Here is a 16,455-nt window from a genome sequence, read left to right as displayed (position 1 = left end):
TACCTTTTTATTACAATTTACGTCGTAACAACGCCACTTCCCCCTTATATACAAACTGTCAAGCCACTGGAAGGTTCCAGACAGTACTCACAACATAGAATATTATAAATTTTCATATGTTTCTATAACATACTCTCACCGTCTGCGGTACACGGACCGGAAGTTTACACACAACACTAGCAAAGATCCTTACCAGTGCGTGACACCTTCGTTACACTCGCGAACGGGTGATTGTTGTGAGGAGTTTGCACACTAGCATCTTAAAATATTAACTTCCTGACGACTGCTTACATTGCCCAAATACAAAGCAATGAGCGTCTACCGAATCTCAACAGAAACAATGCAACACCGTTACAATCATTGTTAAACAATAAAAAACACTGCCACATAACACTTGGCATCACCAAAAGCAAAGGGAGAGGTTTGTGCCTGAGTTTGTGCCTGGAGTTTATGAAACTCTTAAATCAGATGGTATGACAAATCAGTTGGGAATGAACTACCCACCTTGAAAAGTTTAGAGGTTTCAAGCCTGAGAGTAACCATACTACCCGAAACCTACCCATGTCAGTAACTGAAGTAATCATCTGCCAAGGCAACAGCCTTCTGTTACTGATCTACCTTCTTTTTATCCAAAGTCGTAATCTCGGCATGCACACACTGCTTGAAATCTGCCAACAAAATCAGCTGCCGCAGCTTAACAAAATCCTTACCAACATCTTTAGACAAGCAACACCTATCAACAAAGTCTCCTTCCCTTCAGCAAACTCCACACACGCACCATCTCCCCTATCCTTTCACTGGTAAATGTTTGCTTATGTACCTCAGGGACCAACTCATTGCCTTTTCACTTCATTTTAGTTTGGACTAACCTCAACTGGTAGTGCTTTATGACCTTAATGTGTTTTGTCCTTCAATACACTTTGCATTAACATTATCCATTTTAAATTCGTTGTAACCTTCTCAACGTGCAAGAAAAAGAGGTCAACTTCCTTTTCTTGAAAAGGAGCACCAATCTGACATTCACCTTTTATCACTGAAAGTTTGGCATCAAGGCTATACCACTAAGTTACACCTAACAATTCTGATTTATTCCTAACCTTATTTAGTCCCCTCATGAAAAAAACTCAATAAATATCTCCAGCTCAAACTCTGTTTAACAGGTACTGATTTCACAATACTCCTGTGCCAAGCTATGAGGATAGAATGAGCACAGGCAAATGTAGCACGGAAATTATTTCCTTACAAACAAATAAGTCTCAGCAAATTAAATTGGGATCCCAGACGAGCCCCCAATTTTTGTTGATTCTCAAATGCGAAATTGGTACATACAGAACTATATTAATTGTGAAATCAGTCAATAACCTCTCAAGATCAATGAATAATTAACAGTCATATTACATTGAAACACACATTAGGTGTACAATCGTAAAGACCCGTGAAGATTCCGGGGTAGAATAGGTCTTCAGCAACCCATACTTGCCATACAAGGCGACTATGTTTGTCGTAAAAGGCGACTAACGGGATCGGGTGGTCAGGCTCGCTGATTTGTTTGATACATGTCATCAATCCCAATTGCGAGGATCGATGCTCATGATGTCAATCACTGGATTGTCTAGTCCAGAGTCGATTATTTTACAGACCGCCGTCATATAGCTGGAATATTGCTGAGTGCGGCGTTAAACAACAAACAAACAAACAAACAAACAATCGTAAAAGGCAACACAATGGGTCACAATTGTAGCAGCAGTACTCAATAATAGGCCCTAGAAACAAAATATCCATATTTTTCACTGTCACTGTTGGTATTTCCAGGTAGGCATCCCGTCGCTTAAAAGCCACGCCAAATTCAAAACAGAAAGAAGTCTTGATTTTTTGTGTGATTGTAAATATCCAGGTATTTAAACACCCTCCCATGGCATCCTATTAATTCTCAATTCCAATGTCGGACCCAATGTCAAAAATCCTTACATTGATCCCAGTATTGGTATCTCTAAATCTGGCCAACATAACCACGATCCTATTCTGAACTAGTCCCAAACCATAAGTTCAAGTGAACAACAACTAATTTCCTTCAACGTATTATTATAAATATTTTAACGGCAGTAATGTAAATGAGCTGTGTTTAGTGCCACAGTCACCAATATTTCAATATTTTTGACGACAGCCTGTAAATAAACTAGCATGGACCAGATAAATCAATCCGTTTCAGTCACCTCTTAAGCTTCTCCAAACGATCAGATCTCCCTTAGCACTGAGACAATACTATTTGTCTACTGAAGACAGTTCCTGGCTAGAAAGCTCCATTCAGGTATCGCGAAATATCGTTCCTCCTCCGTTACATCCAGGTAGCCGACATACTGCACCATACATTCACCCGTTTCTCTACCCACGTCCACAGAGCGACAACGGGGGAAGCTGAAGCAGAACTCCATGCACCGGCCCAACAGCGTGCGCCCAGGCACGTTCCTCACAACAATCGCATGCGCATTGGGCCCCTTGATGGCCAGGTCCCGATACACCAGTGTTGTGTTTCCGTAGACCTCGCAATCTGTGACAGAGACATTGTGACGTCATACATGTAGAAGACAGTTGGAATGTGCAATTTCTTTAACCATACACATATTTCCGTAATGTAAATTTCAAAGATAAAATTCAACTGCATCTGTTCGCTGACATTGATCTTCACAAAAACACTTTCAAACGAAGGACTTATCCCCTGTTTATGGATATATGCATTAATTCCTCTTGTTTTAGAGTGAGTGAGTGAGTATGGTTTTACGCCGCTTTTAGCAATATTCCAGCAATATCACGGTGGGAGACACCGGAAAATTGGCTTCACATATTGTACCCATATGGGGAATCGAACCCGGGTACTAGAGTGTATAGTTTTAAGCAATACGATAGCATACAAGTCATTGGACTCATCCCCTATTCCCGTAAATGACTTTAAACAACTTGAACTAACATAAATATTGTTGATTCTTGGGTTTGTCCACAACAGTGAATTTCCATGCAGGATGTGTTCCGAAGATATATGTACAGGTCACACGAACCTTTCATATCATAGTTTCACTAGTTTAAAATTTCATGAATTCACAACCTTGGTCTTCGTTAATGAAACTATTTTCTTATAATGTGATGCCATCTCCTTTTAGCTGAAGGAGGTTGAATTTCATTATAAATCTAGTTTCATTTAGATAACACTCCATTTTGAACAATTTTTAGTTAATTAATTAAGGAAAGAATTTATAGTTCTTTCATGTTCCTATAATTGTTGGTTCGAACCCCGGTTGCCCCCCGATTATGTTTCTAGGTTTGTCAGCACCATATACCCCTGCTCGTTGGTTTAACTAAAGTGTTAAACATCTTGCACCTACATGACTTCGGGCTTCCTACTACATTAATCTGACACGTCGTGATATAACCGGAACACTGTTCAAAACGGCGTTAAGTTCCGGGGTCCACCCATGCTTGCCGTAAAAGGCGACTATGCTTGTCGTAAGAGGCGACTAACGGGTCCGACTCGCTGACTTAGTTGATGCATGTCATCGATCCCAATTGCGTGGATCGATGCCCATGATATTAATCACTTGAATGTCTGGTGCAGACTCGATTATGTACAGACCGCCGTCATATAGCCGGAATATTGCTGAGTTGCGGCGTTAAACAACCAACAAACAAACAAACAATCGTAATAGGCAATACAATGGGTCACAATTGTAGCAGCAGTAGTCAATAATAGGCCCTAGAAACAAAATATCCATATCCAACCAACCAACCACTCACTCATTATAATATGCATCTGACTTACGCCTGACACATGTATGTTGAGTCTGGATGTAGGAGTAGCCAGGAGTACACAAGCATCTCCCCTTGAAGCAGGTTGTGTTGGGGAGAAGGCATTCCACGTCATCTGAACAGTCGGCGTTGATAACTCCTGTGCGAGAAACTGTGGAACTAGTAAATCCAGGTCTAATATAAATACCCCCAATGTTGTCTGGGATGGGAGTCGGGAATAACGTGATCAGACTGCATGACCATCCGATTGCTCGTTTAGTCAGCTATCAAACAGATCCAATATCCCAAGTTTGACATTAGTTATACTACAACAGGTTTGAGCTAATTTGGGCATTATCCTAATCCAGAAGCTCAACAGTGTCGACGATGAAGGAACTATTCGCTAAAGGCTAAAGGACAATAAAAGTCCTTTGCTGGAAGGAAAATGTATGGTTTGACCATATCTGTTAATAAGACATCACGTCCATAGCTAGTAACTGGCAAACAAGATTTATCATTATGTTTGACGTCCTGGTAAGTGACTGTTATAAAACTGTCGAGTACGTGTTTATCAAATGTGTCTTCATTATATAACGGAATAATGCTATCTGAAGAACCTTTCGATTACCAAACCGGGTTTAGTCAATAAAAGCCATATAACATATATTGTCAAGAATGGAAAAAAACAACATTTCCATCTCTCAACAGATGCCTTGCAAGGATGAGCTCATCAACGGCTTGAATCCAAGATTCGACCCGATCATGGTGTGACAGAAACCAACATTCAGCGTTCAACAAACATTTTAAATATATTCAACCTTTTCGCTTGACTGTCGCCTCGGATAACAGGTGAGCTTACGCATCGTGTTATTGCAAGATAGTGCTCAAAGAGATGCTTCATCAAACATATATTGCTGCTTGTAAATAACATACCTTGAAATAGACAGAGGCTGTCATTTCTGTCAAATGGAGGAGGTGTCTGTGCTTCTACTTCCTCGTTTCGTCTAAAACAGCAACAACCAGTTTTACTAGCACGAGAAGACACAAAGCCTTGTGACAGAGGGTGGTGCCTCGAACAGATGTCGGCACACTTCAGTAACGAGCTAGCTTGCTCATGACAGATGAACAGCAAGTTGGAATGATGGCCCAAAGCAACACAGAGCGCTAGACTAGCATACGCCGCCATCCTTTAGAAATATTTTCCGAATAGCATAATATGTTGCGGACATATACGTTCTTGATTTGAGGAGCAAGTGCCAGCTGAACAGACGTCTAGAATTCAGGCTGCTAATGTCTTAAGCATTAATAATTTGTATCACGCAAAGCAATTTATCAATATTTTTTTAGGTGTCTCATTATCGTAGTGTTTGGGCAAAAGAAGGATAAAATGTAGTATACGGATTATTTTCCCATACTGTAGAGTCAGAAATGTTCAAAGTGATTTTTTATCGTGTATCCACATACCGTCATATATTTCAAGTTGGATACAATTTACCTTCCGATCTGGGAAATGATTTACATCCATCTATCAAAGTATTAAATAAGAAGCAATATGCATTGCATATATACATGACATATTCAATGCAACTGAATTGTCTATGGCCCCAGGCCCGTTAAGATCAGGGGTAGAATAGGTCTTCAGCAACCCATGCTTGCCGTAAAAGGCGACTATGCTTGTCGTAAGAGGCGACTAACGGGATCGGGTGGTCAGGCTCGCTGACTTGGTTGATGCATGTCATCGATCCCAATTACATGGATCGATGCTCATGATGTCAATCACTGGATTGTCTGGTCCAGACTTGATTATTTACAGACCACCGTCATATAGCTGGAATACTGCTGAGTGCGGCGTTAAACAACAAACCAACAAACAAATATATACCCCAAGCCACCATAACAGATTTGCACGTTTGGTTTCATATTATCTCGTACACTTTGGGACAACAACTGAATCTCTTTCTGAGTCCCATTGGCTTAGTGCTTCAGAGTGCTTAATCGGATAACCAGACATCACTGCCTTTCAGAACATGAAAACCCCTACCTTTAAAGTTGCTCCAAGGTTTTATTTGTGATATTATCAGCTCATTTCCATATCACATGTGGATGGTTACAATTCGAACAATCCTTTAGAGAACGCATATTGCATTTTAGCCTGTTGACATCACAAATGATATTATCTTTTTTAAGAAAATAAGTGCACTTCCGGTAAAATTATAAAATTATCCCATTATAAGCTGTTTGGGCACGTCAACCTTACATTTTGTAGGGGTATTGAGGTATGATTGAGGATTTGCAAAATTCAAAAGCAGGAAGAGCTTAGAAGGGGCGAAATTACCATTCTAGCAGAAAAACAACTGCTTACACCTTGAACAAAAGCACTTTTAAATTTTTTTTTCTAAAACTAAGCACAAATGTTTTCATAAGTGAGTGAGTGAGTGAGTGAGTGAGTATGTTTTTTCGCCGCTTTTAGCAATATTCCAGCAATATCACGGCGGGGGACAGGAGAAATGGGCTTCACACACATTGTACCCATGTCGGGAGTGGAACCCGGGTCTTCGGCGTGACGAGCGAACGCTTTAACCACTAAGCTACCCGACCGCCCTTTCATAAGTGAACCTCAGTAAACCATCTATGCAGTAAATTATTAAATCAAACTCTACACGGTCTCTTGTCTGCTACGACATCTCGCTTTTGTCGGACGTGTAGCCAAGAAAGTACAGTAAACTACGGTTATAACGAACTCAAAGGGACCACTAATTTTAGTTCGTTATAACCGTAGTTCGTTAAAAGCATATATACAAAATAACTACAGCAAATCGTCGGGACAAAAAAGTTAGTTCGTTATATCCGTCAGTTCGTTATAAGCGTGTTAGTTATAAACGTAGTATACTGTACATGACAATCAACCTGGCTTCCAACTGAAAGTATCTCTTTTCATTTGTGCTGAAGTTGGAACTATAACTCACTACATTCATTGTGAGTCAGTATCAGTTATTGGATATTGGAAATCAAACTAAACATGATCTACCTGAGATATCCAAGCAACGCCTGGTCTGGCAGAAGCGGAGCTGTTTAATAACGAAAGGACTAATCTTCAAGGACGCAAAGTATCAGGTGTGCTGAAAAGCCAAGATGAATTGACGCCCCGTGTTAAAACACACATTAAATGCGACACCCTTTAGAAGGTTATGCAACAATATTTACATATTTACAACTTGGTTGCTTTTAAGATGAATTATCAATGCCTACTATCCATACGTCTCACAATTGCGACAGCTTTACGTTGTGTATGGCCAATTTTGGAACCACTTTATCTGATATTTCTAGGGCTTGACTTGTAATATCTACCCCTGTTAAGTGTCAAAGGTAATAACATACACAGTCACAGGTAAATGGAAAGTCAATAAATGAATTCAACATGACTACCATTATAGCGGAAAATACCCAGTGATACTGAAGACAAACAGAGATATATCAAACTTGAAATGAAACTAGCAGAATATGGGAGTATTTATGTATGGATTACACTCTCTATGGGGGATTTTTTAATGCTGAGATGACAAATGTACTTGCACAACTCATTTTGGTACCAGCTTGGTGAGTGTTTTGTTTGTTTGTTGTTTAGCGTCGCACTCAGCAATATTCCAGCTACATGTATATAACGGCGGTCTGTTAATAATCGTGTCTGGACCAGACAATCCAGTGATTGATCCACCCATCTGAGATACGATGTCATGCATCAACTAAGTTTGCGAGCCTGACCACCCGGTCCCGTTAGTCGCCCTTTACGACAAGCATGGGCTGCTGAAGACCTATTCTACTCCGGATCTTCACGGGTCAGCTTTATTTCACGTCGGCATTATTTCCGATATAGGGAAACAAAGTAATGCAGCTATATTTTCATGAATACATGCCATCAAAGGACTGAAATAACAAGTTTCATCACGGATTTGAATTTAAAACTAATTAGAAAAGAACACAGACTACGAAACAGCCTCACCGCATAAAACAATGGGCACTTACGGTACTTTTGCTTCATGCATGGTATCCCAGCGGGATTTACATCATCCCTTTAGCTGCTGGCGATTATTTGCAAGCTCAGCTGAATTTTACGATTAAAACATTGGTAGATATGAAGATTCTGTGCATGAATTGTGCAGGATAAAACACGACCGAGATTTTGAACACGAAACCGAGAGTTTTAAATCGCACATAAAACCGATGGGAAGTGTTTTTTTTAAACCGAAAACAAATCTGAAACATCAGTTATCAACAATTTTCTGTTTCTTTCAATCTGTCCATGGACCTTGGGAAACGGACGTAAAATATATCTTGATGGCGCATACGCGCGTCTGTAGCCGAGTGGTTCAGTCAAAAGGCAACAGATACGAATGTTGCAAGTAACACAGAGAAGACATTTGTCATTTGATATATATAACCCCTGGGGTATTATCACATTGGAAAACAAGTAAAGGATGACGTCACTGGAGGGTTATAGGGTCGTGCACTAACCTCTTATGATGACTATTCAGAAGTATGTTGAGGAGATTTAGGAACAAATCTTAAATACTATACTACTCAAGGTTTGCTAAGGATTACCACTCTAAAAGGTAAAATGTAAAATTGTACGCATCCGTTGAAATGGCCAAAGACAACAACGTGTGACCAATAATCAATCAGATCACCCGTGAAAATAAGAGTATCTGACCCATTCCTCACCACTCGCCCCTTTCCGTACTCATACTGTGTAAATACTGTAAGTCCCGATGTGTTTTTAATATATATAGCATCTGGAATATATATGACATGGGGATATATACCTTAATCATTACGCACCGAGTTGACAATTCCTTTAACTATACCCGTTTGCGCTTAGACTGAATCCAGCCGCACAAAATGGCCACGAGAGAGGCACGAGTCGCTCTTGGGCTTGCCCCGGTATAACAGGAGTTGGACAAAAAGTGTCAAAATATCACGAAAACAAATTCATTGTCCAACAAAGCAGCTTTTAGTAACCCATATGTGATCACAGACTGGCATTGTCGTCTCATTCTCTCAATAAGGATGGTTGCCAAGGGAAGATTGTTCCACTCTTCAGTTAGAGCATTGCCGAGTTCCTGTAGAGTCGCCGAAAGGGCATGGCGTCGTGAGAGGGCGATCTGCATCTCGTTCCACTTGTGTTCGATAGGGTTGAGGTCTCGTGACCGGGCTGGCTACTCCATGGACAATGGTCTCCTGCTCTTGGTAGGCATCAATAACCCTGGCACAATGAGGTCATGCGTTATCGTTCAAGAGGATGAAGTCCGGCCCGATTGCACCCGCATAGTTCTCACGTACACATCCGGAATGTCCTCCCTGTAGCAAACACCTGTCCTCATGACCCAATCTAGGCCATGGAGATGGGTAATTCCAGCTCTATTGACCCCCCCCCCCCCCCCCCCCCCCAAATAAATAAATAAATAAATAAATAAATAAATAAATAAAAAATCATGATTGACCCCCTCCATAGCGGTCATGTTCGGCTACGTTGGAATCCTGAAATCTTTCTTCTTGTCTACTCCACACACACGGGCACGATCGCGACAACTTATGAAGTTTAGACAGTATCTCGATTCATCAGTGAAAAGTACTGGAGCCCAGTCCTGGTTTGTCCAATTGATGTTATCTTCAACCCAAACCATACCTGCCTTCTTCATACGCACCTTGCTAGGACCAGGACAAGAGCTTATCCTCCCGTTATGTGTTTTCGTTCATAATCTGATTTCGGTCAGCAGTTTTGAAATGCTATTCTCGCGATACTCGACGAGATATGACGTAAACACCGAGACGATGACAACCGACTGACAATATGATCGCACCAGTGGAGAAATCAGAGTAGGCTACCTGAAATCCGGCTGTGAACCTCTGCTAACAATTCAGGAGGAGAGAGATTTCACGCTCAAGCCATGGCTGATTTTGGATACGGTTATTCACGTATGGAGGTAGCCACTCTTGCCACTGATTTTTATTATTAGCTATTCACCTTGGCAAGCGATTCAAAGAAGACAAGCCATTTTGCATGCAGTGGTTCTACAATTTCATCAAGCATTGGCCAGATTTGAAAGTACAAAAAAAAGCGCCAATGTTACGTCAAAGGAGACAGTCGGCCACTACTTCCAGGAATTTGGAAGAATTCATCACAAGTACGACTTGAAAGACACATCGCATCAATTACGTAGATGAAAAGGGGTTGATGGAGCAGCACACCCCACCCTGCATTGTGTCATCCAACCTGGCTATTTCCTATGCTGTCACCAAATCAAGTCAAATACCACTACCATACTAGGATGTGGTAACACTGTAGGGACACCAATACCGCCTTTTTTTGTTTACAAGGGAAAGGTTGGGGGTGTGTGTCACACTAAGTTCTTTTATGTACAGATTTCTGGGTTAACAAAATGTTCACGCAACAACAGCCTGTTTCCGGCTTATGGGGTGTTGCCTCCCTTGGTGACTTGACAAGTTGTAGAGAGCAGTGGCGGAGTAGTCTTGCTCAAAAGCTGAGGGCAACAGGCAAATGTATTGTGCCGCCTGTGAGGTAAACATGGTGTCAGTCAGTCTCACTACTTTTCCCACTTTGTTAGGGTAAGGAGAGACAGTGTTAACTTTGTGCCAACACACGTGGTTGTTCGCTCAGACTTTAAATGCTCGTGACTCGTTTATGGCAATACGTATAATAACTTCGTACACCGCTGTGGTCTCTTTGAGTTCTCTTTGGGTGCTTTTATACATCGCCTCCGATGAGAGAACTTGCCTGTATGTGTTGCATTGAGGTATGAATTGACAAAATGGGTGCAACATGCTCTCTTTGAAGAGCAGCCATTGATGTTTCCACGTGATCTGTGTGAATTGTCGACTGTCTATGTGTCGCATTTGTGATGTGAATTGTATGAATGGACGCGTTGTGCTCTCTGTGAATAGCGGCCATTTTGTTAATACCCGCGTTTGGCGTGCATGTGCATGACCTGTCAAATGTCCATGTGAGTCATTGTGGTATGTAAATAAACCTGTGTACTGAGATTCCTCTTGTGTATTTTATTTACTTATTTTTAAAAAAAAATTAAAATGTGTTTGAAACAGAACCTGGGACTGTAAGCGCTGGTATCTTCCAGTGATAGTACAAAGGAAGGCTTAAAATTTGCCACGTCATCACTCCTCAAAAACATCTTGAATGGCTAGATCAACAAAGGGGAACAACCGCACGGTCATAAATAATTCATAACCTGACGTCCATGCATTTATTCTCTGAAACGGGCTTTAAGGGAGAACAAAACTTACTTTTAGCATATGTAGCGGTTATCTCCCTTTAAGTAATCATTATTCGGGTCAAAAAGATATATGTTAGGGTTGTAACTGTGCGTCGTACACTCGGAGGTCGGACGAAGCAGTGATGTGGCGAGTGTTGTTTCCTCTACTCCCAGGTAGGCCAAGGAGATATATCTGTTTAGGGTAATGGTGTGTGGGATTTTGTATTGAGACCAGGTACTGTTCAGCTACAGCTGCTAAACCAGAGACTTTTTTAAAAATTAATCCTTTCAGCAAACACATTGCTTCTAACTTTCGATTATGAAACTCAGTCCAGTTGCCACGGCTAGGGCTTATCCCCGACTATGATATGTTATACGGACACGTGTTGGACATATGAAGACTTGATTCACTATTAAATTTACCGCAAAAATATCGCTTAGGTTCAGTGAACGAATAGTTCAGGGTGCTTTCAATATGACCTATTGTCAAGGACATTCTGGGGGCAGTTGGGGGAGGGGAGTTTATTCCAAGTGGTCAGGGGCTACGAAACTGAATCAGGTTATCATACTCGTTGATGTACTTGACTGTCTGTCATCATACCCCGACAACACGGCACGTCCCTGGGGGGTGGGACACTGATGTGTGTGGCCCAGATTCCATTATGTGCAGGACTTCCCAGATTGCTTCAATATTACAGTGTTGGTAAACATCACCCCCGATCTCACCCGTCATGACCCCCTGTCATAAGTAATTAGTACAGGTGCATTGATCCAAAAACAACATGTCAACGCAGTCTCAATTATCAGGAATCAGTGATATTGAAAAACTACTTCTGCTACTATTGCCACTACCACTATCACTACTATTACTATCACTACTTTTACTACTACCAAAAGAAATAATTACTACTACTACTACTACTACCACCATTATTATTATTTTTACATCTGTTTTACTACTAATCCTAATCCTGCTACTACTGCTTCTCGTCCAACTACTACTACTACTATTATAACTATTTATACTACTACTTCTACTACTACTGCTACCACTACGATTACTTCTACTACTACTACTACTACAATGACATAATTACTACTACTACTACTACAACTTTTTCTATTACTACTACTATGATTACAATTGCTTTTACTAATTATACTTCTACAACTACTACTACTACTACTATTGCTACTACTATGATTACAATTGCTTTTACTAATAATACTTCTACTACTACTACTACTACTACTATTACTGCTGCTGCCTCTGCTGCTACTACTACTACTACTGCTGCTGCTACCACTACTGCTACCACCACCACTACTACTACTACTACTACCACCACTACTACTACTACTACCACCACCACTACTACTACTACTACTACCACCACCACCACTACTACTACTACTACTACTACTACTACTACTACCACCACTACTACTACTACTACCTCTTACTACTACTACTATAATGCGCGACCGTAAGACCGGCAAGTCGTGTGCGTTGATTTATAGCTAGTTGTCACCTCGCGACGTATGAGGTGAAACTGGGCGTGACGACATTAAAGTGTATTACTTGTTTTCATGCGTGTTGCTAAGTCTGTTGTTATATAACCGCCATTTGTACTCGTGAACAAACAAAACGTACGTCACTAAACATATGCGTAGAGATGCATTTTGGACACAAGTTGGCACGGGGCCACAGAGAGTGCAGGATGGGCAGTTGGGTAACCTGATGTTACAAGCGCTTAATCGTCACGCCGTAGACTCGGGTTCGATTCCAGTAAGAGGCGACTACGCATTTGTGATCCGATGACAAGCATGAACCAAATCAGCGAGCCTGACCACACGATCCGGTTAGTCGCCTCTTGCGACTAGTAAAGTCGCCTCTTACGACTAGTAAAGTCGCCTCTTACGACTAGCAAAGTCGCCTCTTACGACTTACAAAGTCGCCTCTTACGACAAGCAAAGTCGCCTCTTACGACAAGCAAAGTCGCCTCTTACGACTAGCAAAGTCGCCTCTTACGACAAGCAAAGTCGCCTCTTACGACAAGCAAAGTCGCCTCTTAAGACTAGCAAAGTCGCCTCTTACGACTAGCAAAGTCGCCTCTTACGACAAGCAAAGTCGCCTCTTACGACTAGTAGTGAGTGAGTGAGTATGGTTTTACGCCGCTTTTAGCAATATTCCAGCAATATCACGGCGGGGGACACCAGAAATGGGCTTCACACATTGTACCCATGTCGGGAATCGAACCCGGGTCTTCGGCGTGACGAGCGAACGCTTTAACCACTAGGCTACCCGACCGCCCCCTTACGACTAGTAAAGTCGCCTCTTACGACTAGCAAAGTCGCCTCTTACGACTAGTAAAGTCGCCTCTTACGACTTGTAAAGTCGCCTCTTACGACACACAAGGGTTGCTGAAGACCTATTATAACCCCAATCTTCACGGGTCGCACATTTTACATGCCATTTTATGCGATATGGCGATGGCCTTTCAAGATATTCGTGTCTGTACCAGACAATCCAGTGATTGATTTTTAGGGCGTCTGGGTACGATGCCACGCAATAATTCAGCCATTTCACAGTAGTCTGTAAACTATGGAGTCTGGGTAGTAGTAGTAGTAGCGCGATCAGTATAGTAGTAGCAGTAGTAGCGCGAGCAGTATAGTAGTAGTTGTAGCAGTAGTAGTAGAAGTAGAAGTAGTAAACGCAGTAGGTCTTTCGACAAGTATGAGGTACTAGTTCCTGGTTTGTCTAGTCCAGACTCGATCACTTCCAGGCAGCCTCATATAGTTTGAATATCGCTCACTGCGGCCTTCAACAAATTCACTCACTCACTTTGATAAACCGATGTATAAGTGTTATGCTGAAGCTACAACATTGCTCATTGCGGCACGAAGCAGTATTCACTCATTCACAAATACGTACGATTACTCAAAGTCAACTGATAAATATCAACAAAACCCTAACAAAATACCAATGATACTTATTGTCAGTGCTGAAAGAGGACGAAATCACTCGCTAACGCATGCCTCTGAAATCAGAAAATATTTGTTCCACATTTCAGTGTTTTCCAGTAAGATTACGCAGCATTTCATTCTAACCATCAAACAAACAGCACGGTGCCTCCGTGGTTATACTACTGGAAGGCATGGCTTCAACGAGGGACATGGTTCTCACCAGCCAATCTAAACATTGTTTACTAAGAGATTGAGACCAAATAAACAGTCTGTGTATAAACAAACTGCGAAAAATTATATCCGGGACAGACTACTTTTTTTGGTTAGTTGGCCCCGCTTTAAACCTTTATACGATATAAAAAACTAACAAAAAAAACAAGTACGGGTCAATCTGTGGTAGAATTCGGAATACCGTCAGGTTTGGAGTTACGTCCCTTGACTTAAGTGGCGCGTTAGGCAATGCACAACATCAGTCCAATTACAATGTTTTTATTAACGTTGCGTCTTTTTTTTTTGATAACACACAAGTATTTGGACATTCGCTTTGGTTGTATACTCCCCAGGGAGCTGAAAATGAATATCGAGTGCACACGGGTCCATTTACCGGGGTAATAATGTCTAAGGTGCTTAGAGTAAATAAATAGATTATTATTATTGTTATTGTTGTTGTGATTATTATTATCATTATTATTATTAGCGAAGCTCTCGAATATATTTTCTTGTAACGAATGACCCTTTGCACGTGCGAAATATGATTTAAAATACAGAATCAAAGTAACAAAATACTGTGTAATTGGATTTTAAATACAGCCTGATAGTTAAAATAAACTATAGGTAAATGAAAATAAATGCAACACAAATATGATGAACGGCAATTCCATGCAGACCATTCGTAATACATAATAATTTGCATTTTATGCTTCTATATCCGTGATGCATTTGAACATCCTCCATGTTTATCATACCCCATGTCGGAATGATGAGATCTGATTGGTCCACGTGATCTTGATAAAGTACAATATTCGTACTGCACGTGCGTTTTGTGAGATTTGATCGTTCTAGTAAGTACATTCGTAATGCACGTGCCTAGAATTTATGCACGAGCTAAAAATTTGCATTGCACAAAGTAGGTCAGTAGGCTGTCAATCCGTTACAAATAATCTTCAGTTGAAACAATAGAGTGACGTTATATCTGTATTTATTGCACCTATTTTACTTCTGACTTAGATACATAACTATGGCAAACAATAATGAAAACGTATATAAAATAACAAGGGCGTGCCTCTGTTTGGCTACTGAAAGGCCGAGTGTCAATTACCCATTTATAAAAGGTATGCCACAGCGTTCGCCTTGATCCGATGTTCAAACAGAGCATCCCTTGATATGAAGCGTAAGCCATGATCCGATGTTCAAACAGAGCATCCCTTGATATGAAGCAATCAAGTGGGCCAGGTAAACTTGTCCGCTGGGTACCGTTTGCTTGACCCCACCCTGCCCAGCGTGTGAACTGGTAACACAGGACTGGTCACACAGAGTGTGTACCCCGGGTAGACGAACAGAACACACACCCAAACCAACACGGCGTATCAACATTTGGGGCTCATATTACCTGTAGGATCGACAACATCCAACTTAGAAGGCAGAAACAACCCTGCCGGAATTCCAATTCTACTGCTTCTTATAATACTACCACTACTATCACTACCGACACTACTATCACTACCACCACTACCACCACTACTACTACTACTACTATAACTACCGCCACTACTACTACTACTTCTACTACTAATACAACTACTACCTCTACTACTTCTACCACTACTATCACTACCGCCACTACTATCACTACTACTACTGCTACTACCATCAACAACAATACTACCACTACTAAAATGAAATAATTACTACTACTACTGCTGCGGCCTCTGCTGCTGCTACTACTAATACCGCTACTATTACTAAGCTTACAGCTGCTTTTACTACTACTACAACTACTACTACTACTAGTACTTCTTCTACTACTACCACTACTATTTCTACTACTACTACCACTACTATCACTACCGCCACTACTACTACTACTTCTACTACTAATACCACTACTACTAATGCCACTTCTATCACTACCGCCACTACTATCACTACTACTACTACTGCTGCGGGCCTCTGCTGCTGCTACTACTAATACCGCTACTACTACTACTAAGCTTACAACTGATTTTACTACTACTACTACTACTACTTCTAGTATTACTATTATTATTACATCTGTTTTACTACCAACCCTAATCCTGCTACTACTACTTCTCGTCTAACTACTACTACTACTACTACTACTACTACTATTACTACTACTTCTGCCAACAACAACAATACTACCACCACTACTATATCACTACCACTACTACTACTACTACTTCTA

At 41.1% G+C, this 16,455-nt stretch overlaps 1 protein-coding gene across 1 annotated transcript in view; it reads left to right on the top strand.

The window, feature by feature from the left end:
- The first annotated feature begins 11,131 nt into the window (after positions 1 to 11,131).
- The window catches only part of LOC124131228, a 43,663-nt gene continuing 38,339 nt past the window's right edge, over positions 11,132 to 16,455 (top strand). Inside the window, exon 1 of the mRNA XM_046494341.2 lies at positions 11,132 to 11,237. Within this exon, the coding sequence (XP_046350297.2) occupies positions 11,207 to 11,237 (31 nt within the window). The 5' untranslated portion in view covers positions 11,132 to 11,206. The remainder of the gene's footprint in view (positions 11,238 to 16,455) is intronic.

Source organism: Haliotis rufescens, unplaced genomic scaffold, assembly GCF_023055435.1.
Source record: "Haliotis rufescens isolate VD_foot unplaced genomic scaffold, xgHalRufe1.0.p SCAF_14, whole genome shotgun sequence".
Lineage (NCBI taxonomy): Eukaryota > Metazoa > Mollusca > Gastropoda > Lepetellida > Haliotidae > Haliotis > Haliotis rufescens.
The sequence above is the reverse complement of the archived record's forward strand: the minus strand, read 5'-3'. Positions and strand labels throughout refer to the sequence as shown.